The 13,643-nt window shown below is 39.8% G+C and overlaps 1 protein-coding gene across 4 annotated transcripts in view; it reads right to left on the bottom strand.

Annotated features, from left to right (window-relative positions):
- The window catches only part of LOC131067798 (probable NAD kinase 1), a 223,324-nt gene that overhangs the window by 185,070 nt on the left and 24,611 nt on the right, over positions 1-13,643 (bottom strand). For 2 of the 4 annotated variants that reach the window (XM_058002956.2, XM_058002955.2), the window contains exon 3: positions 8,785-8,914. In XM_058002956.2, coding sequence (XP_057858939.2) covers positions 8,785-8,878 — 94 coding nt within the window. In that variant the 5' untranslated portion in view covers positions 8,879-8,914. Of the gene's footprint in view, positions 1-8,784; positions 8,915-10,460; positions 10,483-13,643 lie in introns of those variants that run through there. The other 2 variants (XM_058002957.2, XM_058002958.2) reach the window with 2 other exon arrangements.

Genomic DNA, 13,643 nt, shown 5'->3' with positions numbered 1-13,643 from the left:
TTTTTAACCTCTTGATAGATCAAAGGCTCTAGGAGGGCATTTACTGGTCGCTGTCTCTACCTGAAAGGTTTTGAATCTGGCCTTAGGGGTATAGTATGAATTATTACTGAAGTATCATAAGTCTTAAGATCCTCATACCCCCAAGCGATGATATCTAGGAATTCCCTCATGTTCTTGAGGATTCCATCCCTTTCCTGAGATGTACATACCTTCCCAATCAACACATTCTTCTGATTTTCTTTTGTGCCAATGTTAATCTTATCACAGGCACCTCCTTCGGAAGTACCTTCCTTGCGGGACTTGAGCTGGTCCCAGTCGAAGATCCTTTCCAGTTGCAACATACCTCTAGGAATAGTGTTTGTCTTGAGTTTCAAGACCCCTTCGATGTCGATCTCAGCTTCCTGAGGTTCCTCCTCATCAATAATTTGTGCTGCAAACACATCGGAGCTTGTGATGAAGTCGATGATGTGCCTGTCATCATCGAACACTTGGAAATTAGTGACATTGTCCGGAATGGATGGGACTAATGTCAACTCAACTGTGAATTTCTTTAAACTTTGCATGGACAGGGGTTCTAACGAACTTGCGGCCTGTGCCAATGAATCAACAACCTAATTTTGCGATCGAAAGATGGCTTTGATGTTGAAAGCATCAAAACTCTCGATTATATCCCACACACGGTTGCGATAGACACTGAGTCTTTTATCATGACATGTGTCCTGCCTTCTAACTTGTTGGACTACTACCTCTGAATTCCCAAAACAATGTAGGATCTGAGCTCCCTTTTTAATGGTTAGCAACAAGCCATGAACCAAAGATTCATACTCCGCTATATTGTTAGTGCAATGAAACTGTAGTCTGTAGGCGGCCAAATAAGTTTCACCGGCAAGACTTATCAATTCTATTCCTACTCCAGCTCCTCGCTTGGATTTCGAACCATCGAACCTTAATGTCCAAGTCTGATTTGGGTTGGTAACCGTACCAGTCGGGATCTCCGGTCTCATTATTTCATTCTTTTCTTGCTTGGGGGCCTTCTTTTCAGGAACTTCGGGCGAAGCGGTATCCTCTCAGCTAAGAGTATGGGATTCTAACACCTCCGAGTGTCTCTTACATACCTGGTTTAATGCTACCCTACATAACAAACATGTTACTTCAGAATGGGCGGCATTGTGGACTCTGCACCAATCGGATAGAAGCAAGTCCCTAATAGAACTTTGGCAGTCTAAACGTTGTATTTGTTCTACGTATCTGCAGAAAAAGTTTCTGAAACTGCTGAATAGCTCGTTTTCTTCTGATGATGGTATCACCTTATCATAATTTTCTACAATTCCTTCCAGATTCTGAACTAGATTCGAGCATTGCACCGACAAAACTTCATTCGTTGAGCCTATGTCAACCCTGTAAGTGCCCATATCAGATTCTAGAAACAGGGTCTCATTGGTTTGGTTATACTCGATAATCATCAATTTAAGCCTGGGTTTAGACTCAATGCAGATTTGGTTTGCTACACCTCTCCATGGCAGCCACATATGGGTGAAGCTTGAATGCAGCGAGCCGTTAAGGATGCGGGTCCAGTCTCGACTGAGCAACATACCATATGCTTCTGGAATGTCCACCACTTGGATATCAATGTACATCTGGATGCGCGGATTTGTTGTCAACTGCATATGGATATTATTTAGCTCACCCACCACAGTTACTTCAAAGTTCAAACTTATCTAATTAGGTCACTTTTCGGTTAGTCTTGGTGGGGGTTAGGCCTAAAGCAGTACATACGGATAAAGGCATAAAATTAGTTGAAGCCCCTAAATCTATGAGACAATTATGAAGATTCTTACCAAAGATTCTAAGCGATAGTAAGAAAGGTGGGGGTTCTAGCTTTTCAATGAACAAATTGATAGTGGATTCTGATGGGAGTGTATCGTTGTTCATTATTGAAATATCCTGAGCTCTTCCCCGTGCACGTACTCCATGCGCTGATCACTTGAGAATTTTGGTTGTGCAACGTAATTCACTGTTGCACCCCTAGGATTTGTCAGTCCTCTTACTTCATTACTGACCTTCTGGGGTTGTTCTGGTGGCACTCTTTGTCCCGAGTTCTCATCGGTTCCTTTGGATTGAACAGGTGAGGGCTCCCTAAGGCTGCCCAAGACCATATCCCTAACCTCAGAAACCCTCATTAGCTCAGCAAGGGACAAACTGATTTTGACCTTCCTGAATTCATCTGCCACCAACTAACCTAGCCTAATAATTTCTGCATTGCTAGACGGTTTAGTACTTGGGCCCTAATTTGTGGCAGCAATCGGTTGCTTTGGAAAAATAGGTGCTTTTGGGGAAGCTTATGTCTTTTGTGGCTGACCTTGGCTTGCATACTGCTGTGGCGCCTTCGGATAACTTGGGTTATTATTAGCATTCTAATCAGGGGGGACTTGAATATCCTTTGGAGGCATGGAAGTAGTATAGGGGCCACTATTGATGTTCTGATTATTATTGTTATAATACCCCCGGTTGCCGCGTTGGTACTGCTGAAAAGCATTTACATCTACGGGTTGGTTTGGGTCTGCCACTTCATTTTCGTCCTGATTAGGGAAGAAAAAGGGGGGAATATAGGTTTCCAGAACAAGGGTTGTATCATACCTTGGCGATGGAACTATCTCAAATCCGGTGGGGGGAAGCGCTTGTTGAGATATTGTGTTCTCAACCTCCCGCTGGAATATATTAGCTGCCACCTGAAATTCATCACATTGCAGCTCTGAGTGTTGGTTGGTATTATGTAACCTGCACCAATTGGATAGAGCGGCCTCTGCCAAAAATACCCTATCTATCGGCCTGCTTTCTGGTGCTGGTGGGTTATCTAGGGGAGTGGGGATTCTTCCATTGTTAGGTGGGTATTCCATGTTCTAGTAGGCCTCTGATATACTTGGTTTTGATATTGATTCTGGTGCTGACCTTGTTGCTAATTCCTCTGGTTATTCTGCAACTGATTATTCTGGTTTCGTAGATAAGTGACTTCAGAGGAGAGCTTCTTCATTTGATTAGTCAACTCCCGCATCTCATCTTTCTCCTCCTGAGTTCTAGAAGATACTGCAGTATTTTGCAGATATACGGGTTGTTTAGGAGGGATTTGAGATATAGGTGGTCTGGGATGGAGCACCAGCTGATTTGCAGGTTGCGGGGGCTGATATGCCAATTGTGGGATCGGGTTCATGATAGGCGTTTGGTGAGCCAAGGCCTGACTGATCTCTTGAATTTGGTTGGGCATTGCGGGAGGTCCCAATTTCAGCAATGGTCCCGTGATATTTTGGCCTAATCCCTTACTGATCTCCATAGCCTTAGCATATGCTTCTGTTAGTGTAGTCAGTGCAGGTTGGGACTATCGGACAAACATTGTTGTCAGATAGTCCAAAGCCGAATAATAAATTTCCCTTGCCGAAGCATCACTTACTATATATGGGTCTTGCAATCAGGTAAAAGCCTTGTGGAATCTGTTGTTAAAGGAACTAATTGGCTCATGTCCCTGTCTCTTGACTTCCACGAACAGTCTGTACAGCTTGGTGGGGGTTGTGGGAATACCATACTTTCCTGTAAAAGCTGTCTTCAGCTTTTCCCAAGAATCAATAGATGATACTGGCAAGTGGATAAACCAGTAAAATGCGTCTTCTCCCAAAGAGTAAGGGAAAAGTCTACATGCAACGTCTGCATACTCAATCTGTCTGTTACGTAACGCATCTTCAAATATTTTGATATGCTCTTCTGCTGTTCTGTTTAAATCATTCACATGAAAAATAGAACAGAATCTATCCGGGCTTTTGGGCATATCATGGTAATTTGCGAAAATTATTGGTGACGGGTTGTCTACCAACCAGGTTGCACCATTTGGGGCAGGTTGATTGTGCGCCATTCGTGGCTAAACTAATGGAACCAAAGGGGGAACTGGAGTTGTAACAGCTGGGGTCGTGAAAACCGTGCTTTCTAGGACAGCAAACTGCTGGTCTGACGAACTGGGCTCACCGGGGTTTGCAACCCTGCAGTAACTTTTACGCCTATAGAAGTGAAATCCAACGAATCTTTCCCATTCTGGGATGGACTCTAGGACTCTTTCGAATCTCTTCAAAGAGAAGCATCCAATTCGTTCCAGCGTGAGCTCCTAATTCCAATTATGTTGATGCAGTGCGGGAGCAGTTTCAAGAGCTGGATTTTGTGCGTTGATGCGGTTAGCAATCTCTTCTTCTTCCTCGAGGACAAAGCAAATTTGAGACCTGTCGGGATAATTTCTTTTCACAGACCAGGCCAAGCTATATAACTCAGTGATGATGTTCTCTTGTCCGTCGTTGAAGCTCAAGTCTGGCTGTATCACTGGTTCGGGGTCTCTTCTTGGTTCAGGAGGAGTGATGGGCTGACCCATCTCTTACCATGTTAGCGGACTGGAAAGAAAATTGTCGGATCTCTTTAAGAACTTGCTTGTGAAGGGCAGAAATCCTTTGTCTGTCTAGATTCTCCTTGATCACAGTCTCTATTTGCCAACCCTTTTCCTCTTCCTTAGCAATAGTGTGACTTACTTGTCTGAAATGGGGATAATTTATTTTTGATTTCCAAGCAAGTGTTCGTAACTGATCTGCAATGTATGATTGATTCAGTCCTTGTCCAGGTTGTTCAAGAGGCAGATCGAACAGAAATTCATGCGGCAATACCATACTGCATCATATCTACTCTCCAAAATAGGTAACTTCAGCTGCTCAGGATTTGTTAGCGATAAAGCTCTGGGTAATTGCTCACGAGCATGAACTATTATGACCTCAAGTCCAACTGTTTAGAAAGTTGTTCTCTTGGTAGGCCCTCCTTCTAGCGCCAATTCTGTTGACGTGTCTGAAATCGCATTACTACGGTTCCATCCAGCCAACGCGGAATAGAATACTAAGAATCCTATCCTCTCTTGAAATAAGGAAATCCCCATTGATCAATTAAAACAGCACTAGGGATTTCCTTATTTCAAGAGAGGATAGGATTCTTAGTATTCTATTCTGCGTTGGCCGGATGGAACCGTAGTAATGCGATTTCAGACACGTCAACACGCTGGCTACTTTCACATCAAATCCCTCAATGGTATTGGGGCTTGTCCTCTTATTACTGAAACTGTCCTTGGTTGTCGAATCATCAAGGTTGAGGGCTGTTGTGATAGCCTCTTGGAAGGTTGTGGGATTCAAAGCCTTAAGCAATCCTTTAAGAGGTTCGGCTAGGCCTTCTACAAAGAGTAAAATCAGCCTTCTGTCTGTCACATCAGGCACCATCACCGCAAGTTTTTGGAATTCAGAAACATAATCCTCTACCTTTCCATCTTGTTTCAGTTGAGCGAGGTTTGTGAAATGTATTTCAGGATCTGTTCTATCAAACCTTTCCACCAATCGTTGACTAAATTCTTCAATGGAAGTTATGTAATCATGCCCTTGTGTCACAATCCCATGATACCACCATTCATGGGCTACTCCTTCCAAGTGTAATGTAGCGAACTTGAGGGCTTCTTCTTCGAGCATGGGATTCAGGGAGAAATAGGTGTCCAATTTTTGCAGCCACGATCTTGTTGATGTTTCACCAGTCCCATCAAAACTAGGGATTGTAATTTTCCCTAATCGATATTGGATGTCCTTTCTATCCTCATACCCTTTCTTTCGTTGTCCACCTTTGGATTTGAGACCACAATATTCTGCAAAGGTTATGTCATTCTTGATTGCATCATTTAGGGCATGGTATTCTGCATGGAGGCGTTCCAATCCACTAGCATGATTCAATTGTTCATCATTAACCTCTTCATGGGTTAGGAATCTCGCTCTGAAGGATTTGGAGTTGACTGAGACCCTATCTTTGTTTGCCACCGTCTTCTCCCCTGAATGGCTATCCCCTTCGTCATGGGTGGCCTTGTCAAAGGTTGGTTGGGGTTTAAGATTTTTCAATAACTGGGCCACCTCCTTCAAGGTTTCAGTCATACTGACATTAAGTTCCTCAGATCTCTGGAAAAAGCCCTAGCATCTTTGTCTGTGTCCCCCATCTTAGATTCTTTTCTCTTTTCCCTTTGCAGATACCTTTGTTCTCTATCACTCATTCATTAGCCTCACAGGCTGGCAGGGTTTTAAAGCTCTGATACCACTGAAATATTCCTGACCAGTTTGACTTTGAACAGACAATGTTCAAGAATTTTCACAATAACGCACTCAAACTAGAATAAATTTATAAATCACAAAACTAGATCTGATACATTCAAAATAACACATTGCTCAATCATTGTTATACAAACAACAATTTCATATGAAGAAACTCACAGAACTAGGAATCGTCGCATTCAAATTTATTCATCAGGAGTTTCAAAATTACAGCTTATATGGCATTCGATTTTAAATTAAGCGATGTCCGGCTTCCCTCGCTAAAAATCAAATCGCCCCCAGATTGTCACTGTCCCAACTTCGGACAGACTCTGACTTTGCCCTGTCGAAGACACAGGCAAAGACAGATTGCTCGCTCCCCCAATTCGTATTTGCGGGCTTCCTGGGATAGAATTACAGCACTATCCTTTCTGATGTTTGCCCCACGATTTTGCCCTTCAATGCTTCCTGTGAATTCAATGATTATTATGGAGCTGTAATTAATCTCTTGCGATGCCAGAAATTAGTAAACACCAGCATAGGTTCAGCGTCCAACCTGGTGGAGACTTATGAAGATTTCGTCCCAAAAGTCCAGCATGCACCAAGTCTCTTCATCAATTCCAGCATACTCCAACCAAAGAAGGACACCAATAAAAAGCTTCTTGTGTTGAGTTAGAGCTACGGACCCAAAGTCGGCTGAGCAAGGAAAATTTATTAATTTCAAAATAAAACAACAAAGTCGGCCCAAACCCATCATTGGGAATTTAAACAATTTCATGTGTTTGAAATTTCCATCTTATTTATTTTTATTTAAAATAAACTACAAAAACAGAAAAGCTGAGGGTGTTACGAAACACCGCTGGGCCCCACGGCCCGTCCCTTAGATTGGGTTCACCATATGGATTGATATTATAGAGGATACTCAAGAAATTATCAAGATGTCCGGGCGATCTATATCTATCACTTCATAATCTTGCAAATCCTAATCCGGAGGTTTGCAAGGTCTCAAGATTATCGGCCTGAACAGACAATCTTTGGAAAAAGCTGCCAAAGATAGGGCCTTTGGCTATAAAAGTTGAGCATGCAATCAAAGAATTTGTATGCATTTTGAAAAGAATTATGGCAAGGTCTACGCCTATGGAGTTGGATGTTGTGATCATTCCCGACTGCAACTATAGTTGCAACCAGGCTTCGGTTAAGGCACAGTTGAAGGAAATTTTTGTTGTGGATGGAGATGTGGCCGAGGAGGCGGTGAAGAAGATTCTAGGGGAAGAACGTTTGGGTTGTGCCCATGTGCATAATGTCGAGCTCCTTGAGAGCTTTGTCTACATTCTGGTACAAACCACTGGGGACCATGAGGCAATGGAAAAGGTTGTCGAGCGTATGGTTGTCTCCCATCTTTAGGAGCCAACTGTGAAGGCCTTGAAGAGGCTCAAGTCCGAGGCCTTCAAAGGTCTGGTCACCAATGCCTTTAAAATAGAGGAGATTCTGAAAAACAGGAATATGCATGATACTGTGATGACTTTGAGAGATGGTCTGAGCAGGAATAATCTAGAAGCCTATGACTATATGATGAGTGTAAATGGGAATTTGTTCCCTCCTAAGCAGCTGGGAAGATACCAAGAGGTCATAGAGGCCATAAGGGTCCTATTGTTCACTCTCTAATACTGAAATCATGTATCTGTTTTCTTTGTGATTAATGCAATGGGAGCTACCCCCTTGGTAGCAATTTGCAAAAAAAAAAAAAAAATCTGAATCTGCTGTAGAAAAATCCAAATTTGCAATGTTCAAATGAGGTTTTGACTTAAAACTCAAAAAACAGGTATTTTATAAGCAAATTGTAAAAAACAGGTATTTTATAAGCAAATTGTAAAAAACATTTTAATCACAATTTACTGGAAAAACTCTGATTTATTTGTGACCAAACAGGCCTTGGAAATTTGCCAATGCTCTAATTCAGATCATATCACCAGCAGGCACGATCCATGATTAATTGTGATTTCTGCTACTAGATGGTCCAGAATTTATGTCATTTAATTTGTGTCCAGAATTACAAGGCATTATGTAATGCAGTTGAATGTGTGTATCTTTTGAGTTTTGTGGCATACATTTTATGATGTTCTTCTTGAAGATAGTTATAACAGGATCCATTTCATTCACTGGAGAAGAATCTAAGAATGGCCTACTGATCCATGTCACTGTGTAATCAAGGAGCATAGTGTGATAAATTTTGAAGCATTGACTAGTCATTGTTTTATATTTTCTCTTGAAAGACTCTTTTACTCCATCTTAGTCATGTCAGCTGAGATAATATTCTCAAGGCTCGAGCATTTTGTCCTCTTCTATACATACTTACTGTTGTGCTTTATCTAGTATATTATACATACTTCTGCTTGTCCAGTTTAGTTATCATACAGTTAGCTACATCAGCACCATAAATTTTGATTATTTCCCAAACTTTAACCTTATCAGAAAATACTACCCTCTGTCTCAGAGTTTTCTCTCTCCTTATTACTCCTCACCATCAATTCTCATAATTTTGTGGATTCTTTAAGAGGAATAATACTTTAATTTATCTATATCCCATATCTAACTTCTACAAGTCAGTATAAATTTTTTTGGCAAGTAAAAGGTATCATACACAACTTACTTCTTAGTTCTTCTGTGAATTCTACAAGGTGATTGTCCATTGTACCAATAGCAGAATGTTGAAGATTATCCTGCAATACTTTTTCCAACTCCATAGAAGATGCCAAAAAGGTCTCTTACAGGGATCTTCTCTGCCCAAAGACAGAAAGGCAACAATGACAAATAAACACAAAAAAATGAAACATGAATAAATGAAAATGCTCTCCATAAAGAAGTTCAATATGAAACATAATAACTTTTATTAATTGAAATTCAAATAGATGAAAGCAGCATGCTGGAAGGTTGCAAGGGTCTAAAGCCTCATTCAATGATGACTATGTCAAGCATAATACCAGTAAAGGCTTTCATTATAAAACATGTTTCAACCAACTTTAAGTAGCCAATAATCAGGATATACTTGTAAGAATGAGTACCTTATCCTTTTGTAAATCTGCAGTAAGTGAAATTAAAAGAAATTAGAGGGAGATGGATTGTCCTTGGCCCATGCCACCTTATTGTTAAGTAAATGGTTTAATTTCATGAAACTGAATCCATTTCCCAATTTGTAACTTAATTGTCACAAGGTTTAATTAAAAATGCCCCCATGTAGAAAAATGATAATATTCTTCCTCTCTCCCCACTAAAAGGATGTTATAGAATTTAAATATTTTGTACAGTAAAAGGGTTGTTTATTGCCTAGATTTCTATTTACATTTAGCATTAAAGGGATAACATGATTCTCTATCCCTGTAGCAGTCTAGAATGTTATTGTAAAACATGACTGAAAGTTGACCAAGAAGTAAGAAATTGTACAGGAAAAGGGTACAATATTATATTTCTTTCCTCTATAGTATATACTGTCCAGATATTGATCATTATTTTAATTTTATCGAAACACATCCTTCACATAAAATCCTAAACCAGCAATTTTGTGTGTATGAGCTTGTCTTCTGAATATTGTGATTTGAGCAACAACAAAAAAAAATTTAAATGGGTTATTTTCATCCACTGTAGGGTAATTCTTGTTGATGTTAGCTTCCAAAAAAATGAACTACTTACAAAATGCTTTATATGGTGTATTTCAACTTGTTTGTGCTATTATGCAGCTGTATACATTTGACAATATTTATATATATAAATGTGTTATTTTGTTCAGCTAAAATTGTATTTATACTTATGTGATTAATGTATACTCGTGTATGTGATCAAAGTAGCTTCTATTTAATGAGGTTATTGTGTCTTTAAGTTTTATTTATTAAAGGGTGCATGAAAAAAGTTTTAAATCCTTAAAAATCTCTGAATTTCTTGGGTTTTTCAGTTTGCCAAGTCTGGGCACCCAGTTCAAGTCCTGGTCAAAAATTAGCTTGTCGAGTCTGAGTCGTGTAACACTGGTTTGAACTAACCTTGACAAAATTCCTCTATGGAGCTTATCAGAAAATAAAGAAAAACTATCAATTTGTATGATCTTAATTTAACCTGCCAAATAGCAACGTGTAAATTAAGACAAGTGAAATTTCGTAGTTTGCAAGTTAGAGAACTTTAGCCACAATCACTTTGCACCTTGGTCATGAGATTGAAAACTAAATCGCAGAATTTCAGATTTTTGAACACTATATAAAGATAAATGGAAAAAAAGATTCTTGTAAAGTTTTACAAGAGGGTTCAGATGAGAAAATTGTCACCTGGTTTCAGCTTTACCTTTGGCTTCATTTAAAAGTCAGCTATGTTCCCAAAAGATACGTCCCCGACCTTTTTTAGCATGCTCCTGTATGGGGACGTCCAAACTCCTTGGGAACATCCTTCCACTGTCCCTTGTCAAAAAAAAAATTGCTCTAATGTCCCAAAAATGTGAGTACTATAGTAGGCCTACTGTCCAGAAATGGCTAGGGATGTACACACCACACCATACTCAGCCCTAAATGACTAAAAGAAGCTTCCCTCTTCCATTCCAAATTAGGTGCATCTGGAGATAACTAAGGCAGCACAAGTGAGCAATGAGCAATGAGTTAGCAAAACTAGTAGAAAAGGTAAGTGATTCTTTCCTTTGTATTTATTTTCTAATTTTTTTTTCAAAGTTTCGAGTAATAAATTTTTTATTTTCTTGTTTTCATTTCTAGTTTCAGTTTACAACAATGACAGTAATGAACATGAAATGAAAGAAAGAAATATTAGAAGTGGGGATTCATCAAGGTGTGGGAGTGTTGTGGATGAAGGAGAACAACCACATAACCTGTTTGAGTGCTCTTCCACCATCTTAAAAACTTATGCAAAAAGCCCTTCCAATCTCAATAAGCTTCTACTGCAATTTGTGATGGCCATACACAAAGACAAAATGAAAAATTCAAAAGGAACTAGAGCATGTCTATCATATTTGCAACAAAGAGGGAGTATGTCTGTCATATTTACAACAAAATTTTAGAGGGAGCTACATCAAGGTATATTGTCATCTCTTGGGCATTACAAGACAAGGGTTAAGTTTTGTCCACATATAAACAAGACTAAGAAGATGAGGCAGAAGTCAACTATTGTAATTGTAAAGACCCCTTGTCTTCCAACCACTGAAATTTTAATAAATACTGGAGGTTTGCTGATTGTTTTTGGTTTTCTTTTGAGTTTTGTTATTTTTTTTTTGTGTGTTTTGAGGATATATGATAATGAAAAAGCAATGCACATAAACTTCAAATAAATTTTGAAATTCTGAAACTACACTGATCAGACAATAATATAGATAGGAATCGTTATTGTAACTTTATTTCATTGGTTTCTAGAATAATGATAGACACTTGCATACCAGTATGAAATCAGATTTTGACTTAATGCCTCCCAGCTGAAAAAGCAACTAGATATGAGGTGAAAATCACCATGTATTGATGAGTAATGATCATGCATGTAGTGCCAAAGTCTTCAATGCTGCTAGCCACCCTCTTCCTTGTCCAAACCAAAAATTATTGCAACTTCTATGCGGGAGATAGAACTGTTTACGCTTCCACGCCTTGTTTGCAGCAGTATGAACACCCAAAATCAGATCGTACAAGCTGGAAATGGGACCTAGAAACCCCTTTTTTGCTGCCTTAAGAACTCTCCAATGGAAATCTGAATTAAACTGATCAAAATCCTGAATTTCTTAACACCAATCTGCTCAATAATGGCTCCTGGATGAAGCCACTCCTCTGAAGCCAAACTCAGTGGGTATTTCACCAACTCATAAGGCTGTAACACTGAAGATTGTTCGTTCTCCAATGCCCTGTTTGCTGCAACTCAGAAACCCTCGTCTCTACTGCTCTCCAGAATGAAATTTCATCAAGTAGAATGCCAAGAATGACTGCTCAAGTTCGAACTTCTTGAATATATATGTGCTTCCCAAACAAGTTCGATTTCTCCCATAAAGCTCTTAATTTAACATTAAATGTTATAACTTGGCAATAATAATTAAATTTACCCACCTAGGGAAGAGTACACATAAATTAATTAAATATTTTGGCCCCTTCTCATGACGTCTAGACCCTCACTTAAGTGATTTTATTATAAAGTAAATTTATAACTTTACAATAAGCCATTTAATGAACTAATATTAATTTGGCCACAAAAATATTAATATCTCCCTAAGTACACAACATTTTAATATGTCGTCTGAAGCAAAAGTCCCTCCTCATAATTCCCCATGTAACCAAATACACTTTCTAAAAATAGAAAGGGTCCATCTCTATTACTTCTAACTTACTATAAATAGTAATTATGGCAAACGGGGTCCAAATGATATCGAACGAAGGCCAAATCCATAAATCTTTGAATGTTGGAGATGAAACAATCCTCAAGAGACCCTCTAACCATCCTCATTAGCTAGGGCCACATTATAGGCTAATCCTCTGCTACATCTGTCTGTTATGGAGAAGGGGACATTACAGTCCGCCCTCCCTGAAATTGCTTGTCCTCAAGCAATCTCAACTTAGGATGTTGCAAGATATCTTCTCTCTCCCACGTCGCATCCTCAACCGGTAAATCTCTCCACTTAATCAAATATTCCCTAATGACCCTATTTCTCAATCTGCGCTCCCTGGAATCAATAATAGTCTCAGGTACTAATATCAATTTCCCCTCATCATCAAGAGGAGGTAGCACTGTGGAGGGAACAACATGGTGTCCTATCACCTTTTTGAGGCGTGACACGTGAAAAACATTATGCACCTTTGCATCTGCCGGCAGCTCTAGCTCATAGGCCACCTCTCCAACACACCTAAAAATCCTGAATGGCCTATAGTATCTCGACTTGAGCTTCTCTAAGCCACTCTTCTTAAGAGTGGACTGCCTGTATGGCTGCAGCATCAAGTACACCATATCTCCTACCTCAAATGACCGCTCCACTCTCTTCTGATCGGTGTGTTACTTTTGTTGGTTTTGTGCCTTTTGTATATTCTCTCTCAGTGATCTTACAGTGTCCTAACTCTCCTGAAGAGTATCCTTGGCACTCGGCACTCTGTTGTCACTCAGCAGCAAGTCCAAAAAGTTGGGCGTGTCATACTCATACAAGGCCATGAATGGTGTCATTTGAATAGACATGTGGTAAGTAGTGTTATAACAGTACTCACATAAATGTAACCATTTTACCCATGCCCGTTGTTGTCCAGCTATGTAGTTCCGGAGGTAACCTTCCACCCATTTGTTCACACTCTCTGTCTGACCATTAGTCTGTGGGTGGTAGCTTGTACTAGGAGTGAGCTCGGTGCCACTAAGTTTGAACAGCTCCTGCCAAAAATTACTCATGAATCTGCTGTCCCTGTCACTGACTATAGTTTGAGGTAACCGATGAAGTCTAAAAACCTCTTGGAAGAAGAGATCCACTCCCTGAACTGTTGAATAAGTAGCTGAAATCGAAAAGAAATG

The sequence above is a fragment of the Cryptomeria japonica genome, chromosome 3, assembly GCF_030272615.1.
Source record: "Cryptomeria japonica chromosome 3, Sugi_1.0, whole genome shotgun sequence".
NCBI classification, from domain to species: Eukaryota; Viridiplantae; Streptophyta; class Pinopsida; order Cupressales; family Cupressaceae; genus Cryptomeria; species Cryptomeria japonica.
This window is presented reverse-complemented; position numbering and strand designations above follow the sequence as displayed.